Source organism: Giraffa tippelskirchi, chromosome 5 (assembly GCF_054371585.1).
Source record: "Giraffa tippelskirchi isolate mGirTip1 chromosome 5, T2T-mGirTip1v1.2.pri, whole genome shotgun sequence".
NCBI classification, from domain to species: Eukaryota; Metazoa; Chordata; class Mammalia; order Artiodactyla; family Giraffidae; genus Giraffa; species Giraffa tippelskirchi.
The window spans coordinates 14292265-14307977 of record NC_137279.1 but is presented as its reverse complement, the minus strand read 5'-3'; the positions used below and the strand labels follow the sequence as shown (position 1 = coordinate 14307977).

The window sequence follows — 15713 nt, the reverse complement described above, 5'->3', positions numbered from 1 at the left end:
ACATACACTATGGAAGGGTTATGGGAAAATAAGAAAAATTTAACTCTTTGTAGCAGTGGTTTTAAAAGATACATAAAAAAGATATATTTAAAAGATATATAAAACATATACACTATATACTATAACTTTTACACAAACTGAAACACAGGAAATTATAGGATGCTTGGCAGGCTTTTAGCTCAGTTCAGTTCAGTTCAGCCACCCAGTCGTGTCCGACTCTTTGCGACCCCATGAACCGCAGCACGCCAGGCCTCCCTGTCCATCACCAACTCCTGGAGTCCACCCAAACCCATGTCCATTGAGTTGGTGATGCCATCCAACCATTTTCCTTTATGAGATCTTCTCAATATTCTTTGGTTTCTAATGTCACTTTGTTTCTTGTCATCACAACCATCTTTCTTTCTCTTTACCTACTTTTTTCTATAAAAGCTTCTTCCAAATAATGTATGCTTACTGAGTACTAAATACATGCAGGGAAGTATGCTAGCTGCCGAACAGCTGGTAAAAAATGAATAAGCAAAGTCCTTGCCATTATTACGTTTATATACGTTTGTATTAAATTCTACTTGATACACCATTTATGTACTCAGTTTTCCCTCTACAGTTGTACACTAACTTGGTCTGTATGTACTGCTTTGAATTTGCTGTTACATTATAAACATTTTAAAGTATGTACAGTAGGTCCTTGGCATGTACCAAGTGAACATCAGAGGTTTTAGTTATTTAGGAATAATCCTAAAGGTTTATGAAGTCTAATAACCTGGATTTTTGCTGAGGTAAGAATTTCAATCTAAATGCTGTGAAACTGGTGCTGGCATTAGTGACAGAGCCAGATGTAATGATCTGTAATCTTAATATTCATTGAGATTATATTATTACTATTCCTCTAGCATAACTTTATGCATAAAATGGGTGCTCAAAAGTCTTCCTTTCTTCAATTGTTTAGAAAGTCTGATGAAAAACAGAACTTTTTGTTTTACAGGTGAGATCATTTCACAGAATCAAATTTATAAGCCATCATTTTTTTCAAACTACAAAAATAAGTAAGATAAGATGAAATGGACATTAAATAATGATAATTTTTAAATCTAAGATCAATTTTTGCTTTCCCTTTTTGTGGTGCTATTACCCTATATCTACCCTATGTTTGTTGAAACAAAATGATTTGAAATTAACTTTCATTTTTTCTTTCTTACTACTTTATTTAAATAACATTTTAAAGTGGAGAGTAAACTATTTTGGGCACAAGCTTTTAAATAAAATTCTAACATACCACATAAGATTTCCAAAAAAATCAAGATCACATATACGAAATACAGAATTTGTATTTTGTGCATATTTTGAAGAATGAAATAAGCACTTCTTGTAATATTATTTCTTTCTATCATATACTCAGACATACAAAGGACACTGTTGGCCATTTGGTACCTTGCCACTGCAGCTACAACAATTCTTGCAGCTAGCTCCTTGTAATATTCAGTTCGGACAATATTACAGCCGTAGTGACGCCGGGCAACGTGTTGTGCCTTGGCATATAAAGAACTGATATCTGTAGAAGTCACTGACACTATGCCAAGGTTTCTTATATTTCTGAATGCAGAATCAAGATAGTTCACAGATGTTCCAAAAGGATCTAGGTGTCTAAAACCAGAAAGAATATGGACATATTTAAAATCATACTAGTATCCAACATCATACCATTGCCATATTTCTAATGATAAAGTTGCATGGATTCAAAAGTACTTCATAAATCTATTTTAAACACATAACTATGTTTTTAAAGGAAGCAATGAAAGGATCATATGATATCTTAGACTCGTGAAAATAAAACATGCTTAGAGAAAAGTTGTCAGGCCCAGGCATTTTACTTCAAATGCTAGAAAGTGCTCTTATGGCATTCCTTAAGCCAATGCCAAGATATTGTATTAATTTAAATAAATAAACAATGACAAACTATCTTAATTTTTAACGGTCCCCTCTCTACCCTGCCTCCCTTCAAATCCAAGTCAGTTTAGAAAGTGACAGAAATAATTTTTCACTTACATGAAATCAAAAGATCTCAAATGCATTAGTACATTGGCATCCATTTTGGTCACCTTAATATTACCAAGGTTTTCCTCTCCTTCTTCCAGAATATCGTCCCTTTCTTCCTTTTCCTTACTGTCCACAACCACTTTCAATTTGTTTAAATGGCAGTTCTCCTGAATCAACGTCACAGAGTTTTCATTCAAATCATTAATTGTAACCTTGACTGCATTTCCGAGATGTTTTGCCCATTGTAATCCCATTATCCCTTAGGAGAAATTGGAAGAAAAATGGGTTTTTAAATTATAAAGAATAAAAACAGTATAATAAAAATAAAGAATGCTGCTAAGTCACTTCAGTCGTGTCCGACTCTGTGCGACCCCATAGACGGCAGCCCACCAGGCTCCCCCGTCCCTGGGATTCTCCAGGCAAGAACACTGGAGTGGGTTGCCATTTCCTTCTCCAAAATAAAGAATATAAATAAATATTTCAAAATCTTAGTAATTTCAAAAGTAATTCTTATTCTACTTTTTCAGTGAAATGCCTCTTAAGATTTACCACAAGAAAATGTATCCTGTAGATTTCCATTAATAGTTCTTAAAAAACTGTTCTATAATCCATGTTCAAATAAAATATCTATGTATAATCTTTATTTGGGGTTTAATAGGATTTTTTTTCTTTCTTCTTACAATGGAATACTTTTTTTTCAAATGAAATCTTACAGAGAAATCCAATATACAATATGAGTAAGAGTGGGGTTACTCTACTTGAAAGGAAGATGGGAAGATGGAATTCGTCCTGCTGAAGCTTACTCTAATACACCAAAATATGAAAACAACTTTCCTGGACTAGTGTTTTTCAAATACTGCACAACAGCATCATTGTGAGTGAAAAACAGCTTTGTATGTGTAAGCAAATGATCAAGAGGAACTGAAACCAAGAGGGCCCTTCTCACAGATTTTCTATCCCTACTGGATTTGAGTCATAAGGGACATTCACTGCAAAGTGGGAGATGGTGACACGAGCCTAGCCAATATGGAGTAGAAAAACCCGGTTTCCTGGAAGGATTGACCGTCTCCTGCATACACGTGCTTCATTAACGTAAAAAATCTAACATCTACTATGTGCCATTGTCTTTACATTTATTTTCCTATTCTTAAGATAAGCTTGTGAAATAAGTTCTAATATCTACATTTTAGAGATGAGGAAACAAGCAAAATGACTGCTATGAGCTTTATTTAAGTTAACAAAGGCACATTAAAAAGAAAAGGATGAAAAGATCTTCCTAAACAATAATTTTAATGTTTGAGGTAAAAAAAGAGGAGTAATTCATTGCAGTATTATTTATAAGAGCCAAGACATGGACACAACTGAAGTATCCATCAATGGATGAATGAATAAAGAACATGTGGTATATATATACACCCAACAGAATACCATTCAGCCATAAACAGAAGGCAATCCTGCCATTTCAGACAACACAGATGGACCTTGAAAGTATTACACTAAGTGAAATATGTCAGAGAAAGCCAAATACCGTATGATTTAAATTATACATGGAATCTAAAAAAAAAACCCAAATCACAGAAATGGAGATCATACTTGAGGCTGCCAGAGGAGGAGACTAGAGGCGTGGGAGAACTGAATGAATGTAGTCAAAGGGGACAAACTTGCAGTTATAACAGAAATATGTTCTGGGGATAAAATGTACAGCAGGGAAATTACAGTTAACAATACTGTTTATTTGAAACTGACTAAGCAAGCAGATCTCATCAAAAGGGGGAAAAATCTATAACTATGTGAAGAGATGGATTTAAACTTTTTTGATCAATACATGCATATAGCTAATCATTATGTTGTATACCTAAAACATACACAATGTTATATATGTTGATTATATCTCAACAAAACTAGAGGGGGAAAAAACAAAATAAAATGACTCCACTGTAAAGAAACATATATAGTATCCAGTGTAGGTATGCTGCTGCATGTTAAGTCACTTCAGTCATATCTGACTTCATGAGACCCTATGGACTGTAGCCCAATAGGCTCCTTTGTCCATGGGATTTTCCAGGCAAGAATACTGCAGTGGGTTCAAAGCTCTCCTCCAAGGGATCTTCCTGACCCAGGAACTGAACCCACATCTCTTATGTCTCTTGCACTGACAGGTGGGTCTTTACCACCAAAGCCATCTGGGATAGACATTTAATAAACATTACTGAATGTAAAACACAAGGGAGGGGGAAGATTGTATGAGGGAAAATGGTGGGAAATAAATCTGGAGAAGTAGATTGTGATCAGATTATGGAGGATATTAAATTGCAATCTAAGAAGCTGAACTCTAGGCAATTAAGATGCATGACTTTTTTGACTGAAAAGTAACATTATCAATTCAGTGTTTCAGAGGAAAAGCTGTTGGGCAACAGCATGTAAGACAGATTAGACAGATATAATTGCTAAAAATCACTCTGTTGGTGGATATGGAATGAAAAAGGAGTATGAGTCACAATACAAATGAAAAATTAGAACAGATCCATAGCTGAGTGTGTGGGGATAGTGGTGGGAAAAGGAGTAATAAAAAAATGATTCATATTTAAAATCTGACCGGCTCAAAGGATGTGATCAGCTTAGAATCATTACTTCATCACTTCTACCATTTCTACACTGAGACACTACTAATGATGATGATAGTAGTAGTAGTAGTAATAATACAATAATGATGATACTGAATACTTTTATAGCATTTGCTATATACCAGATACTGTTCTAATGTATTACATGTATTAATTTCCTTAACCTTTACATTATTTCAAGGTAGGTACCTTCTTTTGGATAGATAAGCAAATTAAAGCATAATTTCCTGTGGTTAGACAGCTGGCATGTTATAAAGCTGGGGCTTGAATGCAGTCAGTCTGACTCCACAGTCCATGCTTCCAACCACTACTTCTCTCTGAGGTGAGGAACTTCAGCAGAACTAGGTCATGCTTTCATCCTATTGGTACAAACTTCCCAAGAATACACTCCCATAACTTTCAAGAAGAAAAACTTGGATAGGGTACAAGTGACTTTTTAAGAAATTTTCTACATTTTCCATTATCTTTTCTATACTGTTATGTCCTTTTGGGAAAACTGTCCTCAGCCTTTAAAATTTCACCATAATATCTCATTGCCTAATACCTAGGCAATGTTACTGCATCACACACACACACACACACACACACACACACACACACACACACACACAAATCAACCAAACACCAAGTGCTTACTGACTGCTGTAAACAAGTATTATTGCAAAAAAAAAAAAAAAATCCTGTCTGCATTTGACCAAACCTGAACATCCAACTACCAATTTACAGAAACAGAGATAGAGGAATATGTTATATGAACCATGATGATACACTCAGCAAAAATCTAGACTGTGGGAAAATGACCTCTTATATCAACAAATAATTATCACACATACACACAAAATGATGAAAAGGAATATAGATTAAAAAGAGACTTGAGACCAATCAAACAACTGAAATATATAGTCTTTGGATTCTGACTTAAATTTTTAAAAAATTATGAAATAATTAGGTCTATCTAAACATTTGATAACATTAAAGAATTATTCTTAATTTTTTAGGTGTGATATGGTATATGGGTTTTAATTTTGAAAAGTCTTATCTTTTACGGGCTTCCCTCACAGCTCAGTTGGTAAAGAATCCGCCTGCAATGCAGGAGACCCCAGTTTGATTCCTGGGTCGGGAAGATCCACTGGAGAAGGGATAGGTTACCCACTCCAGTATTCTTGGGCTTCCCCTGTGGCTCAGCTGGTAAAGAATCTGCCCACAATGCAGGAGACCTGGGTTTGACCCGTGGGTTGGGAAGATCCCCTGGAAAAGAGAAAGGCTACCCACTCCAGTATTCTGGCCTGGAGAATTCCATGGACTCAGTCCATGGGGTTGCAAAGAGTTAGACATGACTGAACGACTTTCACATCACTATCTTTTACAGATCCCATGGAAATATTTACAGGTGAAATGACATATCTGTTATTTGCTTCAAAATAAAGGGGATAGAGTACAGGGGAATGAGTTATGAGGGAAAGTACACAGGAATACAGATATAAGACTGAGTGATGGGTATAAAGGAATTCACTTATTATACACTCTAGTTTTGTATATATTTGAAAATTTTCCACAATAAATAATCTGCCTTGCATCTTTTTTTATATAAAAATACTTTGCTTGATGTGATATCCATATACATTTCCTAAGAAAAGATACTGTACAGGAAGTCCAGCAAGTATGTACAAACTTCCAACTATAAGATAAATAAGTACTAGGGATGAAATGCACAGCATGGTGATTAAATATAGGTAATACTTGTGTAGAGGAAAGTTAAGAGGGTAAATTCTAAGAGTTCTCATCACAAGGAGAAACTTTTTTTCTTCTTACATATCTATATGAGATGATGGATGTTAGCTGAACCTATTGTAAAACCAAATCATCATGCTCTACATCTTAATTAAACTTGTACACCCATACAGTAATATATGCCAATTCTTTCTCAATAAAACTGGAAAAAAAAAATCTCTTTAGGTTCACATGATATAAACAAACCCTTAGTTCTCAAAGTGGCTAAACAACAACAAGGAAAAAATAAAGGGAAAGAAAAGATACTGTACAGATTTGATAAAGTGAGGTTCCAAAAAAGCTTCATCACTTACCAGTAGCTCCAAAGGCATCTAGACATTCCAAAGGTTTTCGCTCCTTAGCTAGAGCAGCCAGTGTACAGAATGTCAGCTGCCTAGAAGACGGATAATAACCTGAAATAATTTTACTGTACCATGGTTTCATCATTGTGGATTTTATTTTAATAACAGTGAGAAAGTGTTCCTATTTACTGTGCAAACTACTTTGAAAAGAGACCTAATAACATATTCCTTACTTAATAGTACAAGAACTAAAAACCTGTGAAATGAAACTATTAGTCAAATTGGGTTATATTAATAAGCATTTACTATGAACAATGATTTTATAAATAAAACTTGCCACAGACCCATCAGTCTGTTCCTTTAATTTTATATAAAGTTAGACCTACTTTACTCTGAGAAAAAAATTGGTTTGGCAGAAAAATAAAACAATCATTCTCAGAAAATGCTAAAATAAATGATTTTCATTCTATACCTACTTTTAAATTTCAATATATTAGAACAAAAAAATTAAGAGAAGGTACATTTGTAATGAATTGAATCATCTGACGCATTCCATAACCCTTTTTTAAATTTATCTTACCGATTCAGTTTCATTTTGGGATTAAAATAAGAATCTGTTTTCTGAGGTACAGAATAGTTAGGACAAACTTGTACATCTGTGTCTGCCTCTTTCAAAATTTCTTTAGGTGGTTTAGCAGCAGAAGCTAAAATTAAAAAAAAAAAAAAAGATTTCCAGTGAAATAGAAAATAATTATAAATATCAAGAATAAGACAAAAAATAACCTTCCTTTATAATAGTTTCATGTTAATGAAATCAGTTGAGTAGATGTCAAAAAAATCACCCAAAACTGATCTACATAGCACTGTCTCTGGAAAAGAGCAGCATTCCGTTAAGTATTTGGTGAATTAAAGTTTATCAGCTTAAAATCTTAACTGTCTAGCACATCAATGTATCTGTACACCTAATTAAGGACAACTACCCTAGGATTGAGCCAAATCCTAAAATAACCTTTATTCATCAAACACTACATTGTGTTTATATAGGCTGGTTGCTAAACACATATTTTATTATGGTTTAAATGTTAGAAAATTAACCTGTGTGGTTACATTCCATTAGCTAGCATGGATGACTACGAGTCACTCTATTTCCTGAACGTGCTTGACTTCAGAATACTTTTGTGATTTTAAATCACAAATTATATTCCAATAGCTATAAGCTAATGTATAAAACAATTATTCTACTTTTAATATACATTAGAATCATTCTCCTTTAAACTGAAATGAAATATTGATATATTTGTGTGAATATATTTTAATTATTTAAGAAAGGAGATATAATAATATGTGGAGGGGAATAATTGAGATTATTTATGTTTGGATTTCTTGATCAAATTACAATCAGAATATTAACTAAATGAGAACCATATTTCTCTTGCTACAATGCCACATAAAAGTAATCTTTCCTACTGTTATGTTACATATCTTTCTAAACTCACCCAAGTGTCAAGTCACATATCCCACAAGATTAGCCTTTCTCAAATCAGGTTCTGTGAGAAATTAAGCCCTTCAAATAATTATTTCACTACTTTTTTCAATACTTAAAAGAATGGTCCAGAATACCATTCTAGATGTATTCATTACATATAATGGATGCCTTAGGGCAGAAGGGCTTAATTCTTGAGAAGGAACTGCCTCAGTATTAACAAGCTACTAATAACTTGATATCACTCAGGATTATAAATAGTCTTTATATATCACTCTACCTCCTTTTTCCAGTGTTTTTCAACAAGTATAACACAGTTACTGGTACAGGAGCCATCAGTAATAAAATCCTATTATCTTTCATAAAGACATCTACATTTACCGGGCATCAGCTGCTTTTTTCTACTCATGTATTAAATACATCTGTTAAATTGAGAAGAGTTTATACTGTTGGGAGTCTCACAGAAAGAAAACAACACCTGATGGATTAGCAGTTAATGAAATGATTTGGTTAAGTCACTGTATTTTATCTGTCTGATGTCTAAAAATAATAATTAGACCACTGTTAAAGGATTTACTTATTAACATGTTAATGAGATTGCTCAACTTACCAGCAATATACCTGGATTTAGTCTCTCCTTTGTTCACATGGCGCCTGACATGTCCTAGCATATCTGTCCTTCTGGTGATTGTTGCTGAACAAATGATACAATGATAATGGGCGCCCATTTTACTGGATATCTATCAAACAGAGTATTTAATTTAAATACATAAAAAAGTTACTAAAACAATGAAACAAAAGTTTATTTAAGGTTGTGAATTTAAGTATGTTAAAAGATAGTATTTGCCATGTGACTCTGAAAAGATCTTTATTTCCTCACCTATATTTACATCTGCTTTTTAATGTTACTTTACAATAGGTCACAAATTTAATTTCTTAGTTTTTTCCCACTCATTCTCATCAAGTAACTGTACTCTTATCTTCTATAAGCCACACTTATAAATGGTATGATACTAGCAGCAGTGTGCTGGAAGATGTATAACTGGCTCTCCAGGAAAACAAGGCCCTCATTTGTAGTGTCTCCAAGTCTGTGATCTAAATGCTCTACCATGGCCAATGTCAAGCTCCAGCTGTGACATTTCAAGCTACCCATGTGACATCACTGAATGTGAATTAGGGAAGAGATGTGCAGTATCACAGCAGAGAACGCTGCCACCATGCAGATACAGTATATATATATAAATGATGCAAGAGCACAGATGTAGTAAAATAACTGGGATGTAGTGAGTCATGAGTATTCATTACTTTTGTTTTTAATATCATTTATTTACTTGTAAGTTCACATATGTTAATTTTTGATGATGGCCACATTTATCAACGGGCTCTCGAGATTTCTGGAAATCTGAGCTAGTGCTAGCACACTCCTAAGTGTTAGAGACATAATAAAAAGTCTATTTTTCCAAGTAAAAAGTTCTCACTTTTTAGTTCCTTATTTAGTTAAGAACAAAAAGACTTCCAATGGCTCTTTCCTGTTTCTGATGCCTTCTTACTCTTTACTCGGAATCACAGGGCAAGGACAGATCAGTCAAGAACATTCCACAATTTATGGCATTGTGGTTATCATACTCAAAATATCTTAGATAGGGTTAATGGACCAAGCATTATCCTGACAAGCATACTTAAGAAATGTTTTTCTCCCCCAATACTTTACTTTTTTTGTGTGGTCTGAAAGGAAAATATACTAGTAACGATTTATTAAACTAATATGCATTCAGAATAGTGTCACTATAAAATATTTTATAATTTGTATTCCCCAAAGGTCAAATTTATCCTAATACAAACACATGTCCTTTTTAAAGTTACTGAGATTTCAGAAGTGCCTTCATTCTGTCCTTTGACAAATTAAGAGGAAGAGCATAGGGAGGATGAGTATGAATCAACACATATAAAGAAAGCTGAGCACCAAAGAATTGATGCTTTTGAACTGTGGTGTTGGAGAAGACTCTTGAGAGTCCCTTGGACTGCAAGGAGATCCAACCAGTCCATCCTAAGGGAGATCAGTCCTGGGTGTTCATTGGAAGGATTGATGATGAAGCTGAAACTCCAATACTTTGGCCACCTCATGCGAAGAGTTGACTCATTGGAAAAGACCCTAATGCTGGGAAGGATTGGGGGCAGGAGGAGAGGGGGACGACAGAGGATGAAATGGCTGGATGGCATCACTGACTCGATGGACATGGGTTTGGGTAAACTCTGGGAGTTTGTGATGGACAGGGAGGCCTGGCGTGCTGCGATTCATGGGGTCGCAAAGAGTCGGACACGACTGAGCGACTGAATTGAACTGAACTGAAGACACTAAACCACAGAAATTAAAAGCTATTATTCCATGACCAAAATTTATTTTGAAAGAAAAAAAGTGCTTTCTACTTAAATTCTCCATTTCAAAATTAGTATGTGGGTTAATTTTCCTTTTGAACATATGATAGCAGGTGATCTGACTGAAATTAAAAACTATAAAATGAAAAGTTCAATACAGCAACCATTTTCATACATTTCTTATTTTTCCTACTACGGTAATCTGAAAGCCCTTGAAAACAAAATCTTAGAGTAAACCTCATTGCTGAATATACACATTTTAGTCTTAAAGCAAGTAAAAATCATACTTCCTTTGCTGCTGCTGCTGCTGCTACTAAGTCACTTCAGTCGTGTCCGACTCTGTGCAACCCCACAGACGTCAGCCCACCAGGCTCCCCTGTCCCTGGGATTCTACAGGCAAGAACACTGGAGTGGGTTGCCATTTCCTTCTCCAATGCATGAAGTGAAAAGTGAAAGTGAAGTCACTCAGTTGTGTCCGACTCTCAGCGACCCCATGGACTGCAGCCTACCAGGCTCCTCCATCCATGGGGATTTTCCAGGTGAGAGTACTGAAGTGGGGTGCCATTGCCTTCTCCGACTTCCTTTAGAGACAGCTAAATCTAAAAATAACAAATCTAACATGTGATTACCTGTTCTCCAATAATGTTTGGTTTCACCGGTCGGCAAGGTAAGTGACAGATGCACATCCGGTAACCTAGAATGAAGAATTGCTGCTTATCACTGCTCATCAAAAATTCAATTATTATTAAAATTACTACCAAATTTTATAAGAATAATAGGGATTATTCTCATATTTGTAATGTCATAATTTATCTGAATGAGACCGCCTTGGTTTTATACACTTGCTATATATGACATGGTATAAAAACATACACAAGAGATCTACGTTCAGAATGTGGTTCTTCCAAAAACATCTGTTAGCTTGGATTAGTCATGTAGCTTCTTTGGGACTCAATTTTATCATCTACTTTTTGTCATCTTGACTTTTTCTCGGCTTCATCTTCTTGCCTTATGTTGCATTTACTATTACACAGCTGCTTCTTCATCAATGATATGGCACTTAGTTCTCTTCGCGTACTTCCTACTTAATCTTTACAGATCCTCTTCCCTCTCTCACTCTAAAATGTAGATTTTCTGAACGATGGATCTGCTACATACATTTTTTCTCATTCCCTGACTAACTTGAATGCCTTTCATGATTGCAACTATCTCCCCTATGAGAAAGAATCCCAAATTATAGCGCTATTATCAACTCATTGCTGAGGGCCAGATCCCTACTTCCAATTGCCTACTCAATACATGTGACTGGTTATTTCAAAACCTATGGCCAAGGACTTCCCTGCTGATATAATGGAAAAGCATCCGCCTGCTAATGCAAGGGAAACGGGTTTGCTCCCTGGTCCAGTAAAACTTCACATGTTGCGGAGCAAATAAGACTGTGCACCACAATTTCTGAGCCTGAGCTCTAGAGCCCAGGTGCCCCAACTACTGAAGCCCATGCTTCTAGACCCTGGGCTCCACAACAAGAGAAGCCACAGAAGAGCAACAAGAAGCCCACACACTGCAACAAAGAGTAGCCCTGTGCACAGCAATCAAGACCCAGCACAACCAAAAAAAATTAAAAAAGAAAACAAAACCTATTGTCAAGGACTAAACTTTTCACTTGACTCTTGAACCAGGTTTCTTTTTTCACTTTTTTAATGAATAATAAAGCCTTCCAGTTACTCCTAACTCAAAAACTGTAAACTTATCTTTAACTTCCTTCTTCTCATACTTATAGTTCAGTTCACTTTACATCCAATCATTTTTCTTAGCTGTATATGTTGAAGTGTCTCAGGACTCAGACCTTGGACTATTTCCTTTTCTATCTATATGTACTCTTAAGGTCATTCCATCCAGACTTTCAGCTTTAAATACCATCTATATTCTGACAACTCTCAAATATGTATCTCTAGCCCAAACCTTTCCAGGTTTATGTACCCTCCAGGCTACCTGATACCTCCACTAGATGCATCTCAACATCTGTATGGCTAAATCTGAAGATTTGTTCTTCTTTCCCACATCTAATGTAGTCTTCTCCAGGTAGGTAAGGCATTCTTATTTTGTCCTTCATCTCATTTCTATTTCTTCGGCAGATCTTATTCAACATATTTGCCAACTACTTTGAAGCCTGTTCACAAAGACAAAAGCTATCATATTACCCATCTACCAGATCACCGTCATGTGAAAGAACCCAACAACCTAAAGAACATGACAGTAAAGAAATACCATGAACCATCAAACAGAAGAGAATAACTTGGAGGAGAGAGACCAAAGATTAAACAATGGCTTAAATAAAGCAATTACTTAATTACCTTTGTAATTAAAATGAGATCTTTTTTGTTAAGAAGTCATTATGGTTTACTATACATTCTTATAAATAATTAAACATAAGATAGTATGGCTTCTGAATTAGTCTCTAATTCCCCTTTTCTCTAAGTTATTAGTACCTTTTACCAATATTGTAACACTAAGAAAATAGTTCTGGCCTAGTTCTGGCTTCTTTTTGGGGTGTATAATGACTGTTTCATTCAGTCTGGTTAAACTCCAGATAACTACATTTCACAGTAAGTATACTTGCATAATCATATACAAATCTAAGTATATACATGTTTAGGGTTTTTTGGGGGGATGGGGGTATTTTTTTTTTATCATATATGTTGGATTTTCATAGTTTACCATGAAAATACTTCCAAGCAAGCTGGTATAGATCTAATACACTCTTCTCAATGGCTGCATAATATTTCATGGTCTGTATGTACCATAATTTATTCCATCATCTTTTATTTTAGTTCCAAGTTTTTGTTTCTAAGCACATGCTGTAATGAACTTCCTTGTACATCTTTGTCTATTGTTTCCTTTACTCTTAGCAGAGGGAGTGCCTGGTGGAAAAATATTTTAAATTTTTTAAATGTTGCCAGATTTCTTTCTAAAAAAAGGCTGTAATATATAATCCATTGGAGAAGGAAATGGCAACCCACTCCAGTATTCTTGCCTGGGAAATCCCATGGACAGAGGAGCCTGGCGGGCTACAGTCCATGGGGTCACAAAGAGTCAGACATGATTGAGTAACTAAACACATATAATCCATAATTCACTACCTCAGAATCTAATAATAAATCACTCTCCCTAGGAAGTCTTTTAACTTGGTAAAACCATGTTTTTTGTCCTTCGACTTCATTCATTCCTTCATTTGAATCCTCTTGTTAAACTTACTCCCTCAAATTGTGCCATTTTTGTCACTGTTTTTTCCCTCATTTCCATTTATCCAGAGTAGAGAAAGGCTCTGATTTTGATTTTGAATATTTATCTTATATCACACCATTATTCTAAAAACTCTCATTAACTCTGTTTATATTTAAGTCAGCAGCAGGGAAAAAAAGAGCTGTTATCTTCTCTTTTCCAATATTCATACCAATTATTTTCTTGTTTTATTACATTTATTATACCTTCAAAAATATTACTGGAGTTAATATTAATCGTAGTTAATAAAAATTGTAGTTATTCTAATAAAAAAAGGAAAAGTAAAACTTATGAAAACATGGTTCAGTAAGTAATGTAGACCTTCAGCGCCAAGCCAAGTACTCAGCACAGAACAGATGCTTAATAATTGTTTGTCAAACTAAACCACTGGTGTCATAAATATCTACTGCCTAGAGAGCTATGTAGTCTTTTATTAATAAATACATTTAAAGAGGGGCATTAAATCCTTCATAATTTTAAACTGAAGATACTTATGTTGTCAGTAAAATTCCAAAACTAGTACCAAATCCTGAATTTTATTTACATCACTTTTTAGTAAGCACAAAAATACGAACCTTCAAATTCGACGGAGACTTTCCAGTGTAAATTTTGAAGGTGACGATGAAGCTTATGACTATTACAAGCTCTGAATTTCTCCTTGGGGCACAATGGACAAGCCTGTTTGTTTCCTGTTAATGAAAAAGAACCAATTAAAGCAGAGAATATACCAGCTATTCATGCTTAAATTTGGCTACAAAAGAAGTTAACAGGGGACCCTTTCTCACCCTTGCCTCTCAAAACACACACACACACACACACACACACACCCCCTTAGATAACATCTTTCTTAACATTTATTAAGGTGAAGTCATTCTTGCCTCAGCAGGTACTTAACAATAATTGTTTTAGGACATGGTCAGTGACTGATTTTTACCCCAAAACTCTCCTCTCTGTGGTTAGCTGATATCCTTGTTGCCATTGGGTATGGAGAGGATGAGGAAATGATAAGACTACATGATATCCCCCAAGGCAAAATGTCTGCCAGAAAGAATGTCGTTCCAAACTTTGGGCAGGGGAAAAGGCAGGAGTTGTCACACTTGCCGAGGGGAAGGAGCTAGACAGACAAAAGTATCAGCTCTGGTATTCTACTCTAGCAGCGACAAAAACGGTTGACACGTGGAATTAGAAAAATGGGAGAAGGAAGAGGAAGGAGTAGATTGGATGCACTATTGTTGCTATTCTGAGACTGGAATCAGGATTACAACCTCTGTATCCTATTACGGTGGCTTTGGGCTTCCCTGGTGGCTTAGACGGTGAAGAATCCGCCTGCAATGTGGGAGATGTGGGTTTGATCCCTGGGTCAGGAAGATTCCCTGCAGGAGGGCCTGGCAACCCACTCCAGTATTCTTGCCTGGAGAATTCCATGAACAGAGGAGCCTGGCAGGCTCCAGTCCATGGGGGCACAAAAAGTTGGACATGACTGAGTGACTAAGCATAGCACACGTTCTATTACTGAATTTGTTAAACTCTTCCTTCTTTATTAACATATTCTTGAAAAGATTATGGATCATCAAAATAGAAGTTTCATTTAATTAGAAATGTAATGTATCTTAATAAAAACTTTAATAGTACTAAAGAAAATCTCAAATCCAGGTTTAAAGCAATAAAATATACAGAAACAATAACTCAATTTTTAAAAAATTTATTTGACTGTACCAGGGTGTTTTTGTTTTGCTCATCCTGTGTGGCATGTGGGATCTTAGTTCCCTGACCAAGAATCCAACCCATACCCCCCTGCATTGGAAACGTGAAGTCCTAGCCACTGGACCACCAGGGAAGTCC

The 15713-nt window shown here is 35.4% G+C and overlaps 1 protein-coding gene across 7 annotated transcripts in view; it reads right to left on the bottom strand.

The window, feature by feature from the left end:
• Window positions 1-15713, bottom strand: part of TRMT1L (tRNA methyltransferase 1L) — a 40683-nt gene that overhangs the window by 19317 nt on the left and 5653 nt on the right. For 6 of the 7 annotated variants that reach the window (XR_014054361.1, XM_081492219.1, XM_081492216.1 and 3 more), the window contains 7 exons: window positions 14447-14560; window positions 11219-11283; window positions 8824-8953; window positions 7311-7434; window positions 6743-6822; window positions 2044-2293; window positions 1429-1641 (listed from right to left, as the gene is read on the bottom strand). Coding sequence is in view for 6 of the 7 variants with exons in the window: in XM_081492216.1 (XP_081348342.1) it covers window positions 1429-1641; window positions 2044-2293; window positions 6743-6822; window positions 7311-7434; window positions 8824-8953; window positions 11219-11283; window positions 14447-14560 (976 nt within the window). In the remaining variant the exon portion in view is untranslated. Of the gene's footprint in view, window positions 1-1428; window positions 1642-2043; window positions 2294-6742; window positions 6823-7310; window positions 7435-8823; window positions 8954-11218; window positions 11284-12581; window positions 12760-14446; window positions 14561-15713 lie in introns of those variants that run through there. The other variant, XM_081492218.1, reaches the window with a different exon arrangement.